Source organism: Oryzias latipes, chromosome 23 (genome assembly GCF_053564925.1).
Source record: "Oryzias latipes strain Hd-rR chromosome 23, Olatipes_Hd-rR_3.1".
NCBI lineage: Eukaryota > Metazoa > Chordata > Actinopteri > Beloniformes > Adrianichthyidae > Oryzias > Oryzias latipes.
In genome coordinates, this window is record NC_136259.1 from 24,069,446 (window position 1) to 24,094,001 (window position 24,556).

At 44.6% G+C, this 24,556-nt stretch overlaps 1 protein-coding gene across 42 annotated transcripts in view; it reads right to left on the reverse strand.

Annotated features, from left to right (window-relative positions):
- celf2 (cugbp, Elav-like family member 2) overlaps nucleotides 1-24,556 on the reverse strand; it is a 274,640-nt gene that overhangs the window by 42,057 nt on the left and 208,027 nt on the right. For all 42 annotated transcript variants that reach the window (XM_078942000.1, XM_078941996.1, XM_023952426.2 and 39 more), the window contains 2 exons: nucleotides 9,471-9,519; nucleotides 4,758-4,892 (listed from right to left, as the gene is read on the reverse strand). In XM_078942000.1, coding sequence (XP_078798126.1) covers nucleotides 4,758-4,892; nucleotides 9,471-9,519 — 184 coding nt within the window. The remainder of the gene's footprint in view (nucleotides 1-4,757; nucleotides 4,893-9,470; nucleotides 9,520-24,556) is intronic.

Sequence of the window (24,556 nt, forward strand, 5' to 3'; positions counted from 1 at the left end):
TATTAATAGCCGGATTGCAAAGCGCTCCTCTGATTGATTCTGTGCTTTTAAGGCGAGGTGGACCCGAGACCTGCGAGATCCAAGTCCCGCTAGGTGATCAGGTCATCATGGGGTCACCGGGTCGGATTACCAAACGCAAACACGGATCTGCAGATCGCTTATGAAATATTCATGAAGACAAAAAAGAAGGGGCTGGAGAGAGATGGAAGGAGGCCGGCGGAGGATGTCTGAGAAAAACAGGACAAATTGATGCAAGAGAATATTCTAGGACAGCCAGGGTGGATTTGGAGCCAGGGAGGGTGGTGCTGTTTGAAGAAGCAGGGGAACATGGGAGTCTGAGTACGTTTAGCTGGAGGCAAAGACCGGTTCTGGTAGAAGGAGAGAAAAGTCACATTGAGAGGGGGAGTCAACGATAAAAACATCCAAACGTCCGACGAGAAACAGCAAAAAATGTGACGGGACGTGGAGTCTACATGACAGGGGGTGGGGGGGTGGGGTGGAAGTAGAAGACAGGTGGATGAAAGCCCCTGCATCTCCTCAGCACACAGAAACCACAACGGTAAGACAGGAAGGGGTGAAAATGGATGACGGAGGCTGGTAGGATGAGCCAGAACTTCAAAGGTTTCACCGGGTTGTTCATGAGATGTCATGGTCCTGTTGGAACCCATGACTGTATATGAGAACTGGACTGACTGGCCCCTCCCCCCGGCATTCTAAACAGGAAGTACATGCTGGTTCCAAGAAGCCAAAATCCTGTAGACTTCAATAGACAAATAAACAGCTGTCGTTCTATTGGTCCGAATCAGCATTCTTGTTAAAATTATCTTTTTGTTAATTTTTTTTTTCATTATATTTTTGTTTGTAGTTGTTCAAGTTCCAAACCGACCAATCAGATGGCGGCTGGCCCCCACCTCCAACATTCAAAACGTTTAGCCCACTTTCAAGTGGTAGGGGATGTGGCCTTTCAACAAGCTCACTCCTGATTGGTGAGAGTGGTTGCTATTGACATTCCAACATGGCGGCATCTGTATCGCGAACAAATGACAAGTGTTCAGACTGGATTTGGTTGGAGTAGGAAGTATTGCTACGTTCACACCGGCCTCAGCAGCGCGCATAAAGCTGACGCCTTCCAATGAAAAGCCTATGTAAGCGTTTCAGGCACTGAAAGGTCAAACTTTGGTGCGAAAGTTTGACTTGGGGGACTTGGATTTGGGGGACTTGGATTTGATAGTGACTCCTAGATGGCGTCCCTTTTCATTTTGGGAAGTGTCAACAGTTTGAAAACTAATGGAGAAATTAAACAGAGGCTGGAATTCTATGACACCAAGTCTTTCATTTATCAGAATGGAGCTGTGAAAGAAAAAGCCTGGAGTGAGATTCACCAGACTCGGACCGCTTTCACACCAGGACTCCACCAACTGTAGGCACTGGGTAGCGACAGTCCAGCGTCAACACCGTATGCTAAATGCGTTCTTGACTGCGTGACACTTGCTCGCTGTGTACGCCATTTAAGCTGTAAAGATGATGTCACACTCACTCAGTCCAGTTCTCTTATACAGTCAGTGTATGGTTTCTAAAACGTTTTGCTGAGTCAGCGCCTTGGACGTTTGGGGGTTTCTGCAGATGGTTCGGTCGGGATCACAGTTTGCGTCAAGCCACGGCGCGGGTTTGGACCTGAGCGATGTGCGTTTGAAGTAACAAAAGCATCAAACGCCGCCTGTTCTTGTGTCAGACCGCTCCTGCCCTGCGTCCAAACCGGTCAATTAAGTTTGTATCTTTCAAAATAAAATCCCAGTTGAAAGTTTCGTCTCCACCATGAAGTGCTTGTTGGTTTGATTCGGTTCTGTAGTTTGAAATATTTGACCGTCTGTTTCGTTTAATTTTCTTCATTATTCTGTCCTGATAACTAAGAATGAAACTATATTTGTATCTAAAGACGATGGCGAGACTTTGCATTTCTGAATGAACGGCGGCGCCTCAGAGGAAACCATCAAACGCCGTCTCCTCATGCCGACGGTCGGACTGAAAGCCCTCAGCCTCAAGATGGAAGTAAAGAGCTTTGGTCCGCCTCTGAAAGAGAGGCTTAACCTGAGGGTGGATGATGTGAGCCGAGGATAGGAGGTGGGGACGGGGGAGGAGGGGAGGGGGGCGTTCAGGAGCCCGGGCTGAGAGAGCGAGAGATGGGGGGGAGGTGGGGGGGGAGAAAAAAGGAGAAGGGAGGGGAAAAGAGATCTATAGAGCGAAAAGGAAGAAGCATGTATTCACAGCGGCCGCAACAGCTTCAAGACACGGCTGCAGTTCATTTGCATTTGACTCTGCAGGCACTGTGCAGATTATTGGGGGGGGGGGGGGGTTCAAATGAACGTATGTGGGGGGGTTGTTCAATCGAACAGCTGGTCGGGAAAAGGACTCGGTACAAAACGGAAAACTGGAGTTCCTATGTAACACAACGGTGACATGAATGCAAAAGATTCCATTTGTTCATCATGAATGAGAACAGTTACAAAACTGCAAAAAGTATCTGCATCCCTTTGTTTTTGTTTCTTTTAAATAGATTGACTTCAAAGTCCTTTATATATTTTAGATTTAAAAAAAAATCAATGATTGAAGAACAGACAGACGGTGCAGAAACTTTCCAGGAGCCAAAATGACTCCAGCAACATCTGGATTGACGAAACATTTGGACAAAAGTCCTGGGTGTGTTGTCTTCAGTCAGACTTCCAGAGAGACAGAGACATGGTGGAGGTAGTGTGATGGTATGGACTCAGTCCGCGAGCTGAAACCTTTAGGCTACGTTGCCACTGCCGTGGCAGCGCGCGTTCAAGAAACCACCTGCGCTGTAGAGCCTATGCAAACGCAGGAAAATGTGCGTTTTGGGCTGGAGTTCACGCAGAGCTAAGCAAGTTTCTACAACCGTTTTCAGGCTCTACGTACCAAATGTGTGACCATTTAACGAGCGTTGAAAGTTAAACCAATCAGGGGCAAAGATTTGGTGGTGACAGATAGATGGTGTACATTTTAAAGTCACAACTGTGTGAAAATTGATCACCAGAAAAAGAGTGTTTAGTGTGGTTTGTGCCTGGCCGGAAACATTTGACACCAAGTGTTTCAAGAGCATTAGCGACTCTTGAACAGGCGTGAAATGTGTTTGTAGCGTTAGGGTTCTAACATCCTCCAGTGTCAATTTAGCAAAACAAAAACAATAAATGGGGAACTCATATAGCAACTTTTGTTCATCTTTTGGTGCATAGGAAATGATTACTGTTCTCACAAAAGCAAGACTTTCCTAATATTTTTAACAGGGGCAAATACTTTTTTACAGCCCATTCTACCTAATCTAATGTTACAAAGGACACATCTTTCATTTTTGACCATTTGTTGGTCTGCACACTCATAAACGTGTTAGGCGTGGCCCATGACAGAAGGAGGATCTTTGCATCTCAGATTCTATAAACTTCAGTCAGCAGATGTTGAAGTTAACCCTTGAACACCTGAGTTACAGCTTTCAGCTTCTACGACTTCAACCGTTTACATAACTCCAACAGATTCTGAACGTCAACGTTGTGTGTTGCATGTGAGCACAAAGCTGCTTTACTTCACACCAACATTCATTGGAATTAAGTTAGCGCTAAACGGTTGTAAAGTTATGGTCGTTTTAAGAGCGTGTGTTATTTTGCTGTCGCCGGCAACAGCTCCTGTTTACAACAACTCAACAAAGCAGGATGGTAGAAGCATTATGATGAGGGCTTGCTGCCAATTTCCATCAAATTGGTGGAGAATGAAATGTGTCAAAGTCTAGACTTAATAAAAAATGTGCAGAATCCCCCGTCTGGGGTTGTACTAACTACCTAAAACGGATCCTTTGGTTTGGTTTAGACCTGGTTGCATAAATTAAAACATTTTGTAAATGAAAAACTTTCATAAATAGAATGCATTTTCTTATTTGAATCTTATACAGCTCTGTGATGGACAGGCGAACCACGCGGGGGGGTGATCCTGCCCTCGCCCGACAGCTAGGACAGGCTCCAGGAACCCTGTGACCCCAAAGGGGTTGGGAGATGGATGGATGGATGGATGGATGGATGGATGGATGGATAGATGGATGGATGGATGGATGGATGGATGGATGGATGGATGGATGGATGGATAGATGGATAGATGGATGGATGGATGGATAGATGGATGGATGGATGGATGGATGGATGGATGGATGGATGGATGGATAGATGGATAGATGGATGGATGGATGGATGGATGGATGGATGGATGGATGGGACGATTGGTCATTTTACCGACATACTCATAGGAATTTAAAACTGAGCCAGGTGCTTTAATTTAATTTTTCTGAGAATCACTGCACTCGTCGTCAAGGCAACATAGATGTGACAGTTCATTGTTGCAGCTTGATCGCTGACACTCTGGTTAAATGATCAAATCTACCTGCCAGATGCTGCAAAGACGTACCTTTAATTTAGCAGCACAAGCGGCAGAAGTTCAATTTTCAAACAAGTTTTTCCCCCCAAAAATGTGATAAATAATCCAGTTTGCATCGATTTCTGGAAAAAAAGGATTACATCGGAGTCTTTTCCCAACCAGCAAAGTCCAGCCTCACTGTTTCAAGTGAAGTTATGTTTGAATCTTTGAACGTGAATGAACTGCAGCTGCTGGAGGCCGTTGATCCGCAGAAAAAAAAAAGAACAAAAAAAAAGATCGCACAGAGAGCGTCAAAGTGTGGATGGAGTCAGAACGACCGGTACCTCTGCTGAGCCCGTCGGGCCCCCGGAGGATCCGGCACTCCTCAATCTGTCCGAATGCAGAGAACATGACCCGGATGTCGTTCTCGTTGCACTTCTTTGACACCATGCCGATGAACAACTTCCTGTCTTCAACAGCTGCAAAAGAGGAACAAATAAACATTCAGAACTGAATCAATAAAAAGTGGAACAGCTGGAGATAATATTTATGAAACCGCAAATGTTGCTGTGGATCAAATTTCAACAAAGGCTTCATCGACCTGAACTTGTGCAAAAAAATGACTTTTCTTTTTGACTTTTATTTGTTTTTGTCTCTTATCAGTTTAGCGAAATCCAAGAAAATTGTTTTCATTTATTTATTTTTTTACTTGTGACATTTGAATATTAAATTGATACAGGTTGGATACAGGTTTGTGACAGATTACAGACCAGTCAGAGACATGTTGGAGATCATTTGGAGACAAGTTAGAGACAACTTAGAGACATCTGTCACATCAGTTATTTTAAAAAGGTTTGACATCCTAAACATAAATAATGCGACAAAACTGGTTTCAAACTGAACATCATGTGATCTTTACAGTCAGTTTAGTGGAGGAAACTGTAAAATTGACTTTCATCTACAGACTGGAAAGTCTCTGTAAACATTTCATACCAACATAAAAGAGGTAAAAAATGCTTTAGTTTCTGTGGACCAAACATCTTTATAGAGTCAGCTAAAAACCTATCTTTTTAAAATAGTTTTTTTTATAATTCTTTTTATATTCTGTGTTTTACTGAGAAGCCCTTTGTGATTATCATCTTAAAAGGTGCTATACAAATAAAGTTTATTATTATCTCTATGGAGTCAAATTTTTTTAAATTAAAGCAACAGTGTTGTCAACAGTTGCAAACGTATGGAAGTTGCTGCTTCAATGTTTCCTTTTCAGTCTAAATGATTAAGTTTGAGTTGATGAGTCCAATCAGAGTTTGGGATGAACAACGGTGGATTTCTTGACGATATTTCCAAACAGGGCAAACACTAATCTGATTTACAAATATTTGCTTTTTCTAAAAGTTTCTCCAATTTTAGAGTTATTAATACATTTGGAGAGGCATAGAAGTGGTTTATATTCCTACATATAGGGTCATCCACAAATGACTCCCTTATCGGACTTTGTTGACGGTGCAATGATGCATTCAGGGTCATGTATTTATGCTGTTACCAGTTTTGGGCTGATGACATTAGACACACAAACCAACTGGCTATAGTAAGAATCTCATTTCTAAATCCTTGATATTAGCTGGTAAACCGGTTGAGATTGGCCAAAAAAAAGGAATCGGGAGAAAAACGTCTCAAGCAGAAGAGAAAAGTGGGATTTGGAGCATTAGAAGCCGTCATCAGTCGGCCTCTCCCAAATGACACAATCCCGCCGTCTCAGGTGCAATCTCCAGGAAAAGGCAGCATGGCGCCCGGTCCGCGTGCCTCGGCGAGTGAGCGTGGGGTAACTTTGAACTGGAGTGGGGGAGCGTGTGCGCTCTTTACCCCCACCGTTCTATGTAATGCTAATCCAATTCATTTTTAATGAGGAAACTGTCAGCTCTTACCGCGAGGCGAAAGAGATAAGCGGTCGGTTGCACTCTGGGAAATCAATAGTGCGCTTGTTTATTTTGCTGTTTGGATTGTTTGTGTGGGTAAGAAAAAAAAAACACACAAAAAAAACCCGTCAGGATACGCAGCCGAGATGAGAGTCGTCTCCAAAAGCTGTAACTCCTCTGTACACAGAGAGAGCATCACTCCAGAGGATGATTACCGCACATCTTACAGCAATGTAATTAATTTACTCTGCGTCTGCGGAGGGAAGAGGGGGGGGGGCAGATATCGCTGCAATTGACTGTTTCTGATTTTCGGCAGCCGGTCGGGCGATAAGGCTCATAAAAGCTTTGCATTCTGGGAGACACTGGAGAAGCCTTTCACGGCGAGTTTGAAGAACACCCCCCAAAATCAGAATGACAACGGCCTAAAGAGGAGGAGAAATGTCCTCACTGTTACTGTACTCCACTAAACTAATAAAGCTCCTAGGAGCCATTCGTCACTATTAAAGCAAATCCGGCTCTATTGAAGGCCGTTACTGTTAAGTGGATGGATGCGTGCCACGCCGCCCGCTCCATATTTCAGCGCCCTGCCTTCTTTATTAAGTTCCCGCGTCCCCGCCCTGACAGTTATGTCTTGAACGTCACATTTGGCTGTATTTCAGTGGAGCGGATGATGGCTTTTTAGAAAGATTCCTGCTCTGCCCTCCAGGATGCTGTCATTTAACCGCTCCCGCAGAGCGCCGTGCCACTTCATCGTCTGCGTCAGCCGCTGCCTCGTCAGGCAGGAGCCCCTGCGGAAACCCCTCCAAACAACAACTGCTTTTGATTCCCGCCTCAAATCCTGAGTGAGGTTCCAACCATTCCGTCCATTTCCACATTCTGCTCAATTACTCAGCTTTAAGGGTCGGCTCCCCCAAAACGCACATTTTCCCACCTTGTCATCCATATAATTCAAGTTTAATTTGCCAAAAGTATCAGTTATCTGCCAGTGATCTCTCTGTTTTTGCAGGACGGGCCAAATTGAGGTCCGCTGATTATCCATCCAGAACATCTGTTCCTGGTCATTACACTCGTCTGAAGGTGGCTCCACATCCTTTGCTCCACACAAAGGAAACTCCAGCAACTTTCAGCAACCAGGCAGGAAATACTCTGGCGAATTTAGGAGCAGGTTTTAATTTAAAAGTCAAGGTTTGTCCCTGCCGTCCATGACGCCATCGTGGACTCATTTGAGCATCAGGGGTTACTGATGAAGACCAAATGAGGAATCATCGGCAATTGTTCGTACACAGAAAAACTGAATAAAATGTCAGACTTTTGACACACTGGCATCAGATATGTGAGTGTTGAGTTTGTGGTCAATTTAAGTGGCATGAATGGGTCAAATTCTGTTTTTAGCTTAGACTGTATCACAGAACTGGACCGAGTCATTGTGACGTCAGCCATAGAAAATGGTTAACGTCTGGCTCCAACCGAATAAAGACAGTTCAGTCACCATTTTGAAACCGGACATCATCAGTAAGAAGTTAGTTCAAGTTGGTCAGAGTCATGGTTTCTGTGGTAACCACTCTGGCCAATCAGGACTGAGCTTGTTGGACGTCCACACCCCTACCACTTAAGAGCGGGCTACACTAAATCTGTCCAATGTTTTGAATGCTGGACGTGGGGGCTAGCAGGCTCCACCTTCTTTTATTGAGGGATTTGATTAATCAGTTTAGAACTTGAAAAGCTGGAAAAAAACTATTTTAAAAAATTAGGATTACAACAACGGTTCTTCTGCCCAATAGAATGACTGACAGCTGTTTATTTCTCTATAGAAGTCTATGGGATTTTGGCTTTTTTGAACCAGCAAGTACTTCCTGTTTGGAACGCCAGGTGGGAGGGGTCACTCAGTATGGTTCTCATATTCATATTCAGTCAAGGACTGAAGGTCTCTTTAAAGTTCTATTCTGAAGAAAACTGTTCTTTTTTTATCTTTTTTAACATTTTTGTGGCATTTCTGGGACACGTATAAGTAGTTAAGATGAAACTGCGTTTCTGAGCAATTCTTTATTCAAATCAAGATATGTCAGGAGCAGAGGAAAACCCGCCATCTGAAAAAGCTCAGTTGGACGCAGCAACTGAAATGGGCGGGGCCAGACAAAGAATTCCATGTACGTCTATTTTTTCAAAACTGTGCGGCTGCACAGCTCCGATATTGCTTTTGGTTTCTGTTGCAATGCCACAGTAATGTTTAGTTGGGGTTGTGACAGACTGTAAGCTAGCAGGAGAAAGTGTAAACAAAGGAATGATGGGACATCAGTGGGGGCTTACTTCTGCACCAATGGTACGACCCACAACTAGAGGCAAATTTCTAATGAACTCCTTCCACTCTGCACAAACTTTGTCCCAAAGAATGACAGGTTTGGGGATTTTTTCCTAAAAACGGCGTAATCATGATTAAAAAACCACTTTCAAAATACATATAAGTATGATTGGAGTGAGTCTTTATCATTTTTCGTCAGCATTAGTTGAAGAGTACCACCAGTAAATTCCTGTCCAATTACACCCAAATCAACCTTTTTTCAAATAACGTGTAACCAAAAAGGGAATGATTTCCAAACAGCCTCATTTAAAAAAAAAACACGAAGGCCTAGGTCAGGGCAATTCCACGCCTCGAGGACTGTATTACGCATGTATGTTCTGATTGACTGGACACACCTGAACCAGGTAATCAGTCATGGATACCTGGATGGATAGAAAATAGTGGCACATGTGTCACTCAAACAAATGAGGGACTTCCTGTGGAGTTTCCTGTCTCCAGGATGCACTTAAGTATTGGAGGCTTCAGGACAGACTTTTTTTTTAGTCAAACTAATGCAGTCATGTGTGTGTGTGTGTGTGTGTGTGTGTGTGTGTACAGTAAAGTGCGTGTGAAGCGTTTGTTTGAGCGCGCGGCGGCGGGGGCCGGGCGCCCGCTCAGCACAAGGCTAAAACGATTCAACTTCCTCTGACCTCCACTGGAAGAGTCTAAATAATTCATTCCACATACGAGAGAAAACAAGAAGAAAATCAGAATTCCTCCTGGACGCCGCGCTCTCTCTGCAGCAGACGGACGTTACCGAGCCGCCTGGTGGTGCGTGTGCGTTTGTGGGCGGAGCCACTCACCGTTAGATTTCTCACTGTCTGCAGGCTTCATCTGAATAGGGTGGTGCATCTGTGAAGAAATAAGCAGGAGAAAATCTCTGTTAATTCTACAAATACAAATATATGCACAAGTATTTGGCATTATTGCTATTGTTTTTTTGTATGCTACATTTTAAGAATTGTTTGATTTGTTGTCATAATTTCACCTTTTGTTCACGTTAAATTCATTTTTTATTCATGCAAACTCATGAGGACAGTAAAAATCGTTTCCATGACGCCTTCATTGTTTTCTACGGTAACATCCACTCACATTTCAAACAGATAATGGAAGAGTCGGCGTCCACAATGAACCACCTAAACCTGACAAACCACGCTAACGAGTTGGGCTTCTGTTGACAAAGGCGCAGACATTTAAACAAAAGGAAAACATTTCATGAACAGCAGAAATGACAATTTACAGCTGAGAAACGATGAAACAGAAGTCGCTTTTAAAGCCGACATGTCTCCACAAGTTGGAAAAGAGAGTCGTCCTTCCAAATGGCTAGTTCCAGTCCTCCATTGGTTCGTCTGTGCTCTGTGAGCAGCGTCCGCCTCCTCCGACTAGTTCATGGGAACGCAGCAGCGTCCAAGGTCAGCTGAAAGAGACGATCTGTCCGAGGATCTGGGTTGACCATGAGGCCCGTTCCCACTGAGATCCAACCAAAAGACTTCCACCGGGAAGCCTGACCCTAACCTGAAGGCGTCCTGACCACATGTCCACACCGTCCTGATCTACCCGTCTGTAGGAACTCCTCCTTCACGTAAAAACCCCTCAAAATCAGGGGAGCCTACATTTGTTTAATCTAATCTGAAGTTTTTCGAGTTCTCAAATGACAAACCAGCTCCTCTCTTTTGAAGGTGGGAGTGCAGCTAAATCCCAGAGACCCTCGGAGAAGCAAAGGTGCTCTTCCTCCCTTTGTTTTCCGAGTCGCCTGAATCCAGGCTTTGTCGTTCTGGAGAACGCCATCAGGGAAGAGAAAAATCAATTGCCGGTGAAAGCAGAGAAGTAGAGCAGTGTTTCCGATCAATCCAACGTGTCTTCCAGCGGCGGGGGCAGGCCGACCCCCACGCCGCCCACAGGAACTCCACACAGAAAGACTCCGGCTGACAAACACCAACCAGCAGCACAGAGACGGTTGGAGTAGACAACTAGAGGGTTTCTGAGTCTCGGCCAGGAAATCATCACAACACAGAAATCCTTACAAGAATTTGACTCCCAAAAATGTATTTATCCAAATCTGTGTGCTAAACAGAAGACTTGTTATCCAAACTTCAGGACGTGACTTGGACCTTAAATGTCAACGTGAGGTTTGTTTTATTCTTCCAGGTAAAGAGTTGAAGAGTTCAAGAATTAGTGTAGACCAAAGGTTTATGAGTTACCTTTGGGTTTTCAGTAAAAGCCCTGAGCTCAGCTATTCGTGAGTTAACTGTTATTTACTTGATGAAATGTGACTTTAGCTTCTTAAACCAAACCCTGAACTTGGATCAGTTTATGGAAAACTCAACCGGTGATCAAGGACTTGGTATTTGACTCGGACTTGTTTCTCAAAGACTCTAGATCTGCATTCAGACTGGACACATTTTGTCGGCTTAAAGTCAACCAGAGTTTGTTTTCCCCAATAATCCGGACTAAATGTTCAGTCTGAATACAGCCAAGTGGAACCAGGTCATCTGGTAATCCACATGTAAAGTTTTAATAAGTTAACCGTCCCGATAAGAATTGAAAAGCACACCACGTCCGTCTTTCTCTTAATGTTTGATCCGCCCTCGTAGTTCCTGGCCAATGACTGAGGAGATCTTTAGTCACATGGTTTTGTTTCCAAGCTTTGGTCTGGAACAGAACGGGTCACATGATGCCAGTCTGAATTCAGACCAAACGCAAGGTTCAGAACTCGATCCGGGACTAAGGATTTCTCCAGTCTGAATACACCCAAAGACTTGCTTTAGATCAGACTTGGACTTGCTTCTATTTTGACTAAAGCAGGTCCAAGTCTGATCTAACATGACTTGGACCTGATTCTCAAATACTTCAGGTCCGACTTGGCCAAACCTGTACCACAAAATAAGACCCTTTGCCTTAAACCATTTAGGGCTTGGACCTAACTTGACACTTCAAGTTAAAAACTTGACTTAAACTTTTGATCAGAATTTGATTGAACATTTAAACTTTGGAAAATAAACACGGAAATCTTTACTAAAGCCTCAGCATTCTTGTTGTTTAAACCTGTTTAAGGAAAACAAAAAATGTTTATTATTTTTTATTCAATGGGGTTTCTTGAAATGTTAATTTTCTTTGTCATTATAATCTGTAATTTGACAGAAGTAAAGAAATGGCTTTGGCCTCAAACTTTAGCATTTGTCTCCCTTTTTTCTGCAGCTCGAGGACAGAAAAGGATGCAGCGGCGTCTCTGTATTTTTCCGGGAGGATGATGCATCTCCTGCTCATTCTGATGCAACGCATGCCTTCCTAATTCAAACATCTGATATCCAGATAAAGACAGACCCGTCGTTTGAAGCTGCTGTTCGTCTCTCTGGTGTCTGACGCTTAAATGGAGGTGAATGATAGACGTGTGTTTGAGGTGTTGGCTCTGCTTTTATAAAGGAGAAAAAAAAACACACAAAAACACTTGGCGAGACGAGAGGGCTTTGTCGCCGCTCTCAGCCGCCTCCAAACTCTCCTCCTTTGTCCCCTTTTATTCCCTCCATCTCTCTTTCTTTTATGGGAGATTACGTGGCTGTTTGATCTGCGGAGAGACGAATGACAGTGATTCTCCAAATCTAGCCCGGTATCAATCACACTCGGAGTCAAATACCAGCTGCGAGTGTGTACGAGGGAGTCTGTGCGAGAGTGTGCGCGCCCCGTCTCACCCATTACACCTCTGGGCTCAGTCACGCGATGACAGAGGGCTTTGATCTTCCAATTCTATCACACACCTTTATCCAGACTCTCCCCTCGTCTTGCTCTCTTTCTTATCACCTTTTTTTTTCTCCCTTCTCAAAGGCCTGTCCAACATCCACGCTTACAGATACGTTCCAACACCTGCCTGAAGGGGGCAGTCACGGCAGAGGGAGACGGATGTAAAAGGACAGCAAAAGAACAGAGGGGAATGAGAGGCTTTCGACAGGGAAACAACAAATGAGGGAAAAAAAGAAAACAGGGCGAAGTGAAAATGGGGCGGACAGGAATAGTCTGCGGTGCTCCGGGCGCCGGCGTCCGTACAGTATCACTGACACAAGGACAGATGCAGGGACGCCGCGGCGTGGGTTGAAGTCACATCAAACGAAAGAAAGTCGTGTCAAAGCGGACCTGGAAGCCACATCAAGTCAGTCTGTGTTAATCCATTTCAAAGAGTGTCCTCTGAAGGCAAAAACAAAAAACAACAACAGGCATGACAGCCGCCGCCGTTCACTCCTGCCACACAGTCCTCCCACTCACAAAAAAAATACTGTCTGCCTTTCAGGCAGCTCCTCCTCAGGTCTGTCTACCCACAAGGCCCGGCGGGCAGCGGCGCTGTCGACATGTTTGATCTTGAAAGCTCCCGCTGAGACCAGCAAAGCACAAACTCTCCTCCAGTATCCCACAATTCCTCAGTGCTGATTCTTCCGGCCTGGAAGGCCACAGTCTGCCGTTTGTTATGCGCTCAGCGGGAATCTGCCTGCACATGGACTCGCAAATCGCACCAAAATCTACGTCCTGTTTACCTGTTCTGCCCTGAAAGCCTCCACTAAAGCCCAAAGTCACCCCGTCTCTTTGGGAAGACTTCGGCTAAAGAGGCGTTCAGGAACCACTCCAAGCCTCTGCGCCATAGTTAATCACATGATTTACTGACTGGAGAAAACAAGCTGAAGGAGCTTTGCATGGTATCTGTTTAGCTAATAAAGCGGGATTGAGTGTAATTTCCTGGAGTTTGATTACAAACGCAGGAAAAGTTGGTTTGAGATCGAAGAGGCTCTTTATTTGTTTGTAATGCATCTGCGACGAGCTCCACGGTCATCCTTTGTTTTTTCCTCTTAAATATCTTTATTACACAGATATGCTGCTGTAAAATGCTTTTCTCTGGCAGTTGATTATGATTGCATTTCCATATTCATGTGTGACCTGATAGCCCCCCCCCCTCGCTATGCTAATAATGAGGGGCTGAGAACAACAGCTGCTCAACAATGACGGAGAAGCCATTAATTATTACTCACCTGCTATAAATAGCTGGTTTCATAATTACTGGACTGCAGTTATTGTACTCTGGGATCAGCTTTGTGTATCAATAAACAACAATAATCTCAATGATCCTCCTCTTGTCACAGTAAAACTAAACTAAACGTCAGAAGTGGTGGTGGGCGGAGCTTTCTCAGATGTACACGGGGGAAAAAAATGATGTTCTGTAAATTATCACAAGATCTCATTTGGCAATAATGGTATCTATTTTAAATGCAGTGGAAACAATTTTGTATTCTGTACTTGTAAGCAAGTATTTAGTTCTTATTTTAGTGTTCTTAAACCACCCACCACTAGGTGGCAGTGCACCACATTCGGGCTCTTTCAGGTCTGCAACGAACCAGCATGTCGGTAGATGATCACACATTAATCTGCATTTTTAGGCTGAGTGCGCGTCGCTGCACAGGGCGGTCCAGTTTAAATGTTAAGTCTATGCACAGAGACAACTAGAGGTCGTTCTCACATTGCGATAATTCCCGAGTTCAAATACCTAAAGTTTGGCGAAAAGACGCGTAGGCGCCTCAACCAATCAGGACTGATCTGTGACTTGTTGATGCCGAGATCAATAGGTTGAATCCAAACCCAAAATGAACTTTATGATCTATTTGGTTTTTTGCATTGAGACATTAATGAAAAGTTCCTTCCCAAGTCGTCAAACTGGGTCACAGAGATGGAAGTGCCGCTGAAAGCGTCTGTCAGAACATGCAGTAGATGTTGTAGCTCGCCATGTATCAAGCAGCCAATTGGACGCGTCAAAAGAGACACGTATTTGGCATGCGAATCGCGTTTGTTATCAACCTAGCATAAGTGTCATGGTTGCTGTTACAAGGCAGTGGTCACGGCTCTAAACATAGACGAGACGGTGAAACGAGACGCTGAACTACTACAACAGCCATGCCGTGCGGAAACTGTCAATCCAGAAGGAAATCCAGTGTTCCCTTGTTTATTGTGGGAGTTGAGGTCCATTGGTGAAATCTATAGGATTACAGATGTTTCAGGGCAATAAAACTCCTCATTACACACTTTATCCACTTTTCTCAGACATACGTGAACATTTTCACACTTTTCTTTCTAGTTTAAACTCTCAAAGTTCAAACGTTCACAGAAAAATACTTCCAGGATTATAAAATATTAAAACAAAGATGTGATCCAGATCAAAGATCCATTTGGTTTAGACAAACTGAATGCATTCTGTACTGGAGACACAACATGGAGGAGATCAACAAAGGCCTACAACCAATCAAGATGACTGGCGGTATAGCGAGGGAACACTGTGCTGAGGAAACACGACTAACCTCCACGCTCATCGTGATGGACTAGAGGTGAAGGCTAACCTGAAACAAGCAGTTAACTGCGGGTCTCAACTGACCCTTGCACAAGCTAATTCGATCAACTTCCCTTCAGGCTCGATACCCGCAGTAATAATACCATCCTGTCCTTTATTTTAGCCGTAAAAACATTTGCCCTCTTGGTGGTGTCCAGGTGCGAGTGCTGTCGTAGCGCGTCCAACACCCCGGACGTTATCCCATACGATCGCAACAATACATTATGAGCAGAATTCCAACAAAACTTTTCAAAGTCATTTTTTTCTAAAATAGAAATCACGATCTATCGTCTCTGTTATGGTGTTGCAATACATCGGGATTGATCAGATGGAGACGCATATCGCGATACGTATCGCCAAATCACGGCCCGATGAAAACCACACGATTTCAACCTTAAGCAGGGGCATCAGAGTGCAGCGGGCAGCCATGATGGATTTTATGACCTTCTAGTCAAAGGAGCCCCCACCCCCACCCCCCATCCACCGAGGTGTCTGTCCTTCAGACTGGCTGATAAAATGTTCCCTACCTCCCTTGTTTTGATCTCATCGTGTTCCGAAAATCCCAGCAAGCTGACGTGCGCTCAGGACCCCCGTCCCGCCCCGGGCTGATTCATAATTGCCCCCCCCCCCCCCCCCTCCCCCAGCTAGTGCATTAGGTGCAGAAGATGCAACTGTTCCTAAATGTTAAGCACAGCCCCTTGGCCAACATTATTCCCCGGCCTCTCGCCGATCCTTTAAAGGTCAGAGGTCGACCGGTCTTGGAGCCAAATGACAGGACTGTGGTGCGAGGAGACGGGTGAACCGTCCGCCGGCGGCTGGCGACGTTGAAGGCAGTTCACAGGATTGAGAACCAGCGCTGGACGGATGCTAACACGCCCACTCTGTCCCTCCCTCCCCGCCGGAGGTGTGACGGTGAGCCGCCGGGTCAAAGTCAGACAGATGGCGCTCACAGTCGGAATTCAATATCACTTGCCGAGACCACACACACGTGCGCACACACCTACTCACACTGCGTTTGTGAGGAAAAAAAGCACCCATGAAGGCGGGAAGCACAAGTATGACCTCCAGACAGCCTCATGTCCAAAGACGCAGCGTCTTCGCCGAACAACACGTTCAGATCACAACACAAGTAGATGTTCAAACGAGTCAATATTTATGGAAATGTGAACGGAGACGAGAACAAAATGATTTAATAGTTTAACCTGATGGACGAACATGAACAGAGCATCAGAAACGTTGAAAAACTTCTAAAATATCGCCATAAATGTCATTTGTCTGTGTTTTCTAATGACAATTAACCCTGGAGAAGTCAAGAATTTGACTTTTTTGTTTGTTTGCGTTTTTTATTTAGAGTTGCAACAACTAACAGCAGCCAAAAAATAAAATAGAATAAAAAAGAAAGAAAAACAATTTTCTTCTTAAAAATGGTCAAACTGGATCCATTAAGCTCTACAGAGTTAAACTGAATAGATCTTTGGATCTTCCAGTCCAAACCTCTTCATGCCACATTTACTTTGATAAAAAATGTAAAACATATATGTTATTTTGGTTTACAGTCAGCAGTTAAACTGTCAAAAATCAAATTTTTTACCTAAATGCATAAAGAACAGTTTGAGATATTAATTTTCAGAGGTGTGCAGTTGGGACGTTACAACAATCGCTTTATACTGGAACGTATTTTACACCGTTGAACTGAATTGTGGGGAAAGTGAATCATTGAATCTCTGCCTTTTTCATGAGAAATGGTTCTAAAGCGCCTAAATCATGAAAAACAACTTTTTTGGGCTTCTACGTGTATTAAAATTTTAATTCCTCACAGAAAACAACCCCAAAGTGGTATTTTGATCCATTCACGCATTTCTGAGTATTTTCTCTAAAACCCTGCTTTCTGTGTACAAGCCCCTCCCAACACATGAAAACCAGCGCATTCTCACATTGTGACATCACAACGTGAGGAACAGAAGCAAGCTCCGCCCCCAGCCAGCAGTGATCAGCTGAACGCTTTCATTCTCTATGAACAATATTTACATCCACCTTTGCAAAAGTTCAGATGTTGTTTGTTTCGTGGGAAAAATACAGAAATGTTGCTGAGGCCAACTTTAGAATGATGTCATGAAATGGGCGGCACCCACATTGGGAGAAAGGCTTAGTAAAACACTTTGGATTTTTGGAACCTGTGTGGCCAAAATCATTCACACTGTTGAATGTTTGTGTGATTTTTTCTTCTTTTTTTTTTTACATATATACATATATACATATATATATATATATATATGTAAATATACTTATATATATATTACCATTGAATTTATTATAACCCAAAACCTCAACTAGATTTCAGCCAAACTTCTCCTGTGATCCTCAGATTTCTTGTGTTTTGACACTTTTTAGAAGTGGGAAACATTTTCTGCTCCTTTTCCCCCCGATGCAAAGTGAGGACTCACTTCTGCTTCTTTATGCTGAAATCCCCGTTTTCAGATTCCGATGAATTTTAAATAGATTAATAATATCCGGCTCATATGTGGCTGCCTGGATTAAAGAGTTCAGCTTTCATTTGCAGTGATCAAAGCCTCAAAGAGACCCAGATGTTGATGTTAAACCAAATCCGTTTGGAGGGAGTCGATATTGCTCCGTCTTGGGATGGCTGTGGGACTTGGTTTGCTGGCGAAGACGTTGACATGACGATTATGGATCCACAGGCAGAATTTAATATAAACTCTCTAAGAACTTCCAGCCGTTTGAGTTTCCGTCCCGGAAAGGCTCTAATCCAAAATCAGGAAAATTTGTAGAAACATTTAGAGAGGCAGAAACAGCCAAGACACTCACACATCAAAGAAAATCAAGAAATTAAGAGGATCAAAATCATAATTATTGATAACATTTATAAGATAATGCAACACATTTAAAAGCATTTAAATGGTCAAAAAAATTATTTTTGTTCTTCTAGTTTTTTAATATTTTGGTTTCTCCATTTTTCAGAAGGTTGCCTAATGCCATTTTTTAGACTAAAGGCCGCGTTTCTTTCTGTGTATAAGGAGTGTGACTTATACTCATTAATATTGGCCCCTGTGACCCCAGAAATGATAAAACAGGTTCAGAAGATGGATGGATGGACAAATATTCGCTCATACATTAATTTTATTCTACCACTATCCGTTTTCTGCTAACAACCGCTAGAGGATGATGTAGTTCTTCTCCTGAACTTCATTATATTTTTCTTTTTTGCAATTTTGACTTAATAAATAATGTTTTTATTTTTCCCTCCTCTGACTAATACGTCGTCAAACTGGGTCACAGAGATGGAAGTACCGCTGAAAGCGCCGTCAGACGCAGCTCCTGCAGTAGATGGGGAAACTCATGGCAAAAAAATAACAAAGACTGAATGATCTCATGGACAAGTGCTTAAACATGTACAGTCAACGCTTCAATGTAGCGATCAGGCTAAAACCTGATGGTAGCTCCTCCCACACACAGCAGGAGCATCTAGCATCTGTATTTTATTGTTAGGCAGCAGGGAGGGACTTTCCCAAGAACCCTCACTGGGTAAAACTCATTGAGCACCCAGGGAATTGAACCCTGATTTCCTGTGCGCAAGTCCTGCACTTTGTTTAGAAGCCTCGCATTTTCTTTCCCAAGAGTGCGACTTCTATTCCAGTGCGACTTATATACGATTTTTCCTTCTTAATCATGCATCTTTCGGCTGCTGCGACTTATACTTTGAAGAAACGTAGAGTCCCTAATATACAACACTTAATTTTTCTTATGGAATAGAAACAAGTGGATAAAGTAAAAAGAAAGTCACTCGAGGAGAAAATACTTAATCCCCGGGTCATAGAAGTTTTTTCTTTATTTTCCTGCAGCTGATTCGGCTGGATTGCTTTGGAAATCCAAAGTTCAAACCCAGATTCTCCTCATCTGCCTGGAAGGTGAGAGTTTAAAATCCTGCATTTTATTTCCCAGCATCCTTTCAGTAACTTCACACTCACAGCTTTGACCCGATACCCTCGTGTCTTTCGTGTCTTTTTGTATCAACAATCCACAAACGCCCACAACTCTGCAAGACGCTTACCATTGACGGTTGTATTCAACATCTAAATAACTTTATTTATAAAGTTTCCCATAAGAATAAAACACAGGTTCCCTGTGGTTTGCATGTCTTCAGTGATTCTTAACACCTGCCTCACAGATATACAGATACATGCAGGCGATCAATCAAAGCAGATTGCATCGCCGCAGAGATAACATCTGAATGTAATCAAAGCTGATCAATGGCGGCTCTGAGAAGTAAAAAGCTGAGCGGCGAGGTGTCATTAAAGAAGGGTTATTGCGCAGCGGCGAGGGGAGGAATGCTTTATGCGCACAGCACGTTGGTCGATGCGCGTTGTTTGTTCAGGTGCAGGACCATTACACATGTCACTGCCCCATCACAAAGGGGTTCTCTGCAATTACCACTCCGGAGGCAGACAGGCCACCAATACCATGAGGATCCACGGCTTCTCCGCCCTTTAGGAGATCTGTGTAAGTCCACGGATCCATACGGCTGCCGCCGTAGGCGCCCAAGGATGGAGGAAAAGGTCGCAGGTGGAGTCAAAGCCAAAAGAGTTATACTCCAGGATGGGATGTTATATTTATCATGTAGCGAGCCATGTGTCATCAAACATTCATGCGTTCTGACCTGGAGGATATTATGCAACGAGCTGAAGGTTACACCTCGGACCAGTGGTGCTGAGAAGCCTGATGGAGTCGGCTGACCAGCAGGCAGCACTTTTAGACGTTTCCCTTCTGTAATCCTGAAACGCACGCGTCTGTGCCCGCACCCCGCCTCTTCCGCGTCGTCATTACTGAGCCTCATTATCGAAATCAATTCAATTAAAGGCTGTAATTGCTGCAGAGAAACCTAAATGCTATCGCAGGAGGTGCCCAAACCTCATCGATGCGCCCGAGCCACGCGCGCGCCGGCACACTCTTATTTAACGGAAAAAATATTAATCGCTTGTGTTTCAATTAACTTCCCTCACCCCTCTTCCCTCTGCAAGTTGGTGGCGGCGTTTAAGCATATTGATTCATGGCGGGCAGGGGAGGGGAGGGGAGGGGGTGGGCGGCGAAGGCAGCCAGACTATGTTAAACACTTAGAGGAGTTGAGTGTGGAGAGGCGACGCAGCTTAGCTAATGCTAAACCCCTCCATCATTCTGCTCACATGAGCTGGCTTAATTGTTTACCCAGCTTAATGAAGTGGGGATGATGTCGGCTAACGGTTTCGCCACCATGACGAAGGCCAGTTTGATGTGACCTGTTGCTGAAAGGAGCGTGACCCTCACAGACCTTCTGAAGGAGGGCTTTCATTTGATCAAAGGAGTGTGGGAGGGAACCGTTGATGTTTGCTGCTTTGCTTGGACGGCGAATGGCGGTGAATACGTGTTTGCGAAGGCCTCGCAACCAAATGTTCTCGGCCTTTATCTCAACTGCACCAACAGGTGGAGTATTTTCTCAGTGTTTTCTTTGAGAAAGCAGCTAAAAACCTATCTGTTTAAAATGGCTTCTTTTCTTAATTCTTTTATATTCTGTGTTTTACTGTGAAGCACTTTGTGATTTTTCATCTTGAAAAGTGCCATACAAATAAAGTTTATTATTACAATTATACGGGAGGCACACAGGTCGTAGACGGCTTGGTGAACTTGGTGCTGCAGGCGACAATTGCAGAGAACATTTATCCAACAAACAAGGGCCAGTCAGGGTGAAGTAGGAGAGATGCAGGTGTGTCGTACAGATTTTTCCATCTGAATCCTGCAGACAGCACAAGGACCCCGTTAGTGCTGGTCACATGGTCTCTTTGCAAACAGCCTGACTGTTAGAAATGAGGAATTTAGACAGAAGGTAGTTTGTGGACATCCTACTGGCGTTCTAGGAGCACTGACGTATCACTGCACAGCATTAGCGTGCGATCAAAAAGGGCTCAGTACTCGGATCTTACTAGCAACTGGAGCAAGTTGGGCAAACTTTTCGTCTCGTGGGCCACAACGGGTTCAACGACGACCCTTAAGGTGGCTGTATGAGCTTCAAGGGGACTGTAATTCTATGTTCACACCGGGCTTGGAAACCCAGGCTCAAGTGACTGCTTTTGATGTAAACGTTTCAGGGTTCTGAGTTCAAAACACTCATGTTCACGCGTCGCCACGCAAGTTTTTGAGTCTACATACAAATCGCATGGCCTCTGAACGCGCGTTGAACGTTAAACCAGTTCAACTTTGACCAATCAGGGACTTGGATTTGGTAGTGACGTATGGATAGTGAACTTTTTAATTTCCTGAAGTACCAACCGTTTGAAAATTGATCATGGAGGAGAAATTAATAAGTGCGGTTTGTGTCCGGCTGGAACGATACAACGATACTTTCATTTATCCAAATTGAGCAGTGATAGAAATATCAAAAGCAAGAATCAACAGATTGGCACGACTTGGACATTTTACACCAAGACTCTTCCAACTGTAGGTGGTGGATTAGTTCTAGTATCAGGTGGTGACAGTCCAGTGTAAACACTGTATAAGAAACGCATGTTCAAGAGCAGTGCATCCCTGAACCGCATCACACACCCGGTGTGTAAGTAGCTTAAAGGCCTGTTCACACCGGGACGAATTTCGCCGGCGATTTTCGCCGACGTTTAACGCCTCGTGACTAAACAAAGGGCACCAACGAGAGTGTGCACATCGACGCGAAAAAACGCCACGCGTTAAAGCGTCAAAAAAAAAAACGCCTCGGGTTCGTTTTTTTTTTTCGACGCGTCGCGTCGAAATCTACTCGACCAATGAGAACGGCGCTTTTGCTCACGTGTCTGGAGCTTCTGAAGTTACAGTAAAACACAACTTGGGGGCGCTCAAACACAAAACTGCCTTGCTGAGCACACATACCAGCGAAGAAGATAGACGCCAAGTAGCGTCTACACTGCCGCGAAGAAATAATGATGGACATTCTAAAATATCCCCGAACCAAGCACCAGTTGGAGCTACTGGTGCTTGAAATATTCATGTTTTCTTTGTTTGATTCTGACAAGCGTGTAAATACTTGCTCTCTTCTTCTGAGTGAAAAGCGACTTTAAGAAGCGTAAAGTTGCGCAGCGCCACCTTGTGTACAGGAGTATTTCTGTTTTACATTAAGCGCCATCTAATGTCAGGGAATGAAATTGCATGTTCACTCCACTCATCGTCAGCGAAAATCGCCTGGGTGTGAACACAAAAAACGTGGCGAAAAACGCTGGCGAATAACGCCTGGCGAATATTCGTCCCGGTGTGTACGGGCCTAAAGGCACACTCTCTACAGTACTACCCCCCACTGGTTTAGAAAACCCCAAACCACCAGCACTAGTAAATGTGGCTAAGGCCTTTCAAAAAAGAAATCCAAGACAAAAATGGTTTGTTTGAAAGGAAAAAGACACAACTGAGCCACACGAAAAAGAAAGATCCGGACTATCCCTAAAACCTCTGGACAAATAATCTGTGGACTAATCAGACAGATTTTACTGTCACATCTGGACTCAAACTAGGATGGACCTTCATGAAAGACATGACAACGGGTCCAACTCTGGATGGATCAAATTAAAGTGCTGGAAGAAAAAAAACCTGCTTCTCCTTCATCAACTTTAACACATAAGTGAAATAAAAAAGAGACGTGAAACTAAACTCTACAGATGTGGAAAGAATGTAGTGACAGATCTCCATTAACAGGCAACAACTGTTGAGTTTTCTTGAAAACTTTTTTCCAGTACGGATGTCCAAAGGGGGCGTGGCAATGGGTTTGAACTTCCCAGGGTTCCTCACATCCCTGCACCGGAGCAACATGGCCGCCTGTTGCTCCCAAACCTGCTGGAGATCCTTCATGATCAAAGTCTTTCATGTGGATGTTTGAACACGCGACCTCAGGCGAGGATTGTGGCACCGCAGAGTCGCTAATTATCTCCGAAACCGAAAGGTAAGGGAAGCGTGTGCGGTCTCTCCGTGTGGCGGCGGCCTTTAATGAGCGCGGCGCCTCTTATCAAGCCTGGCGCTCCAGGAAAAGGCCCGGTCGGCCCACGTGGAGGACAGGACAACCTCGTCGTCCTCCTCTTTTCTCAGTGTCAGAAGGAAACATCCTTGGGAGAGAACGCGAATCAAAGCGCGTTTCATCCTTCCTTACAAAGAGGGGAGGGGGGGGTAGGTGGAGGAGTGGGGGCAAGAGAGGGATGAAGGGAAGGCAGGAGGTTGACTGAGACGAGGAAGAAAACAGGGATGAAAGAGGGAAGTTCTCCGAGCCGGAGGGCGCTCTAGAGGACACGTCCTAAATTAGCTCCAACCCCTCCCTTCCATTCTGCCTCCCCAGCCTGAGCAGAAACCTGAAGGCTCGTGGCGGGGCGATTGTGAAAGTGTGTGTGTGTGGGGGGGGGGGGGGGGGGTGTGCATTTAGACATCTGTCAGCCTCTAATGAAAGAGTTCAATTTAGTGGAAAAATCTTAAACAACCTTGTCTGACAGGCGGGCCGACGGGCTCGCCGAGTGTTGTGTTCATCGCAGCGTGGGGGTTAGAGCGGGGGGGGGGGGGGGGGGGGGGTAAAAGGTGAAAGAGGAGGATTCAACCACATACATAAAAGTATGTGTGTGTGTGTGTGTGTGTGGGGTGTCAGAGCCGGGCAGCGGGGGGCTTCAAATCTCTCTGGGGGTGTGAGGCCTGTTTCCTGACGATACATGGGTTACAGTGGCGTGTATGTGGGGGGGGGGGCAGAACCATTAGAGCTGGGGAGATGAACACATGCCTCTCCAGGCGAGACGTGCAGACAGCCCCCCCCCCGCCGGCTTCATTAGCGTGTCATTAGGGACGACTGCAGTAAAAGCTGTTGTTCTTGAGAAACCGTCTTCACCGCCAGGACGCCGCGTTCGCTCGCCGCGCACAAAACTCATTATTTCCCTTCTTTTACATCTCACAGATTAATTCTTGGGCTGATTTGGGAGCGGCGCTGCCATTACGGAGCCGGAAGAGCCGAAGCCGAAGCCGCTTTTATTGACTCTGAAAGCGGGGAGTGTTTGCTTTATGACGGCCTGCAATTACTCTGAGAGATGAAGGCGCTCTGTGCGTCCGCGCACACAGACACCGCCGTTTGGGACTTTGGTGCCGCTCGTTTAGTCCAAATCTGAACACAAATAGGGTTTCCATGAAAATATTCTCAAGGCGGAGGTGATTTTTGGGTCCAGACACATGCAGACATCTGTTTATCTTTAAAAATATAGAAAAAAGGTTCAAAAATGTTCTTCAAACAATTGGATGCAAAGAAATAAAAAAGCTGTATTTAGGGTCATAAAACTCAGAAAGCTGGATGCTATAAAATGATACCTTATAGATCAATATGGACGTTCCACCGTTATGGTGGTTTTTAATGATATATCACCATGGAAACCAAGCACATTTCACATTTGCTTTTGCCAACAGCATTAAAAAATATATATATATTAGTCCAAGCCAATAGATAAAAATGATTGTGGACATGACCTCTGACCTCCATCGTCTTGA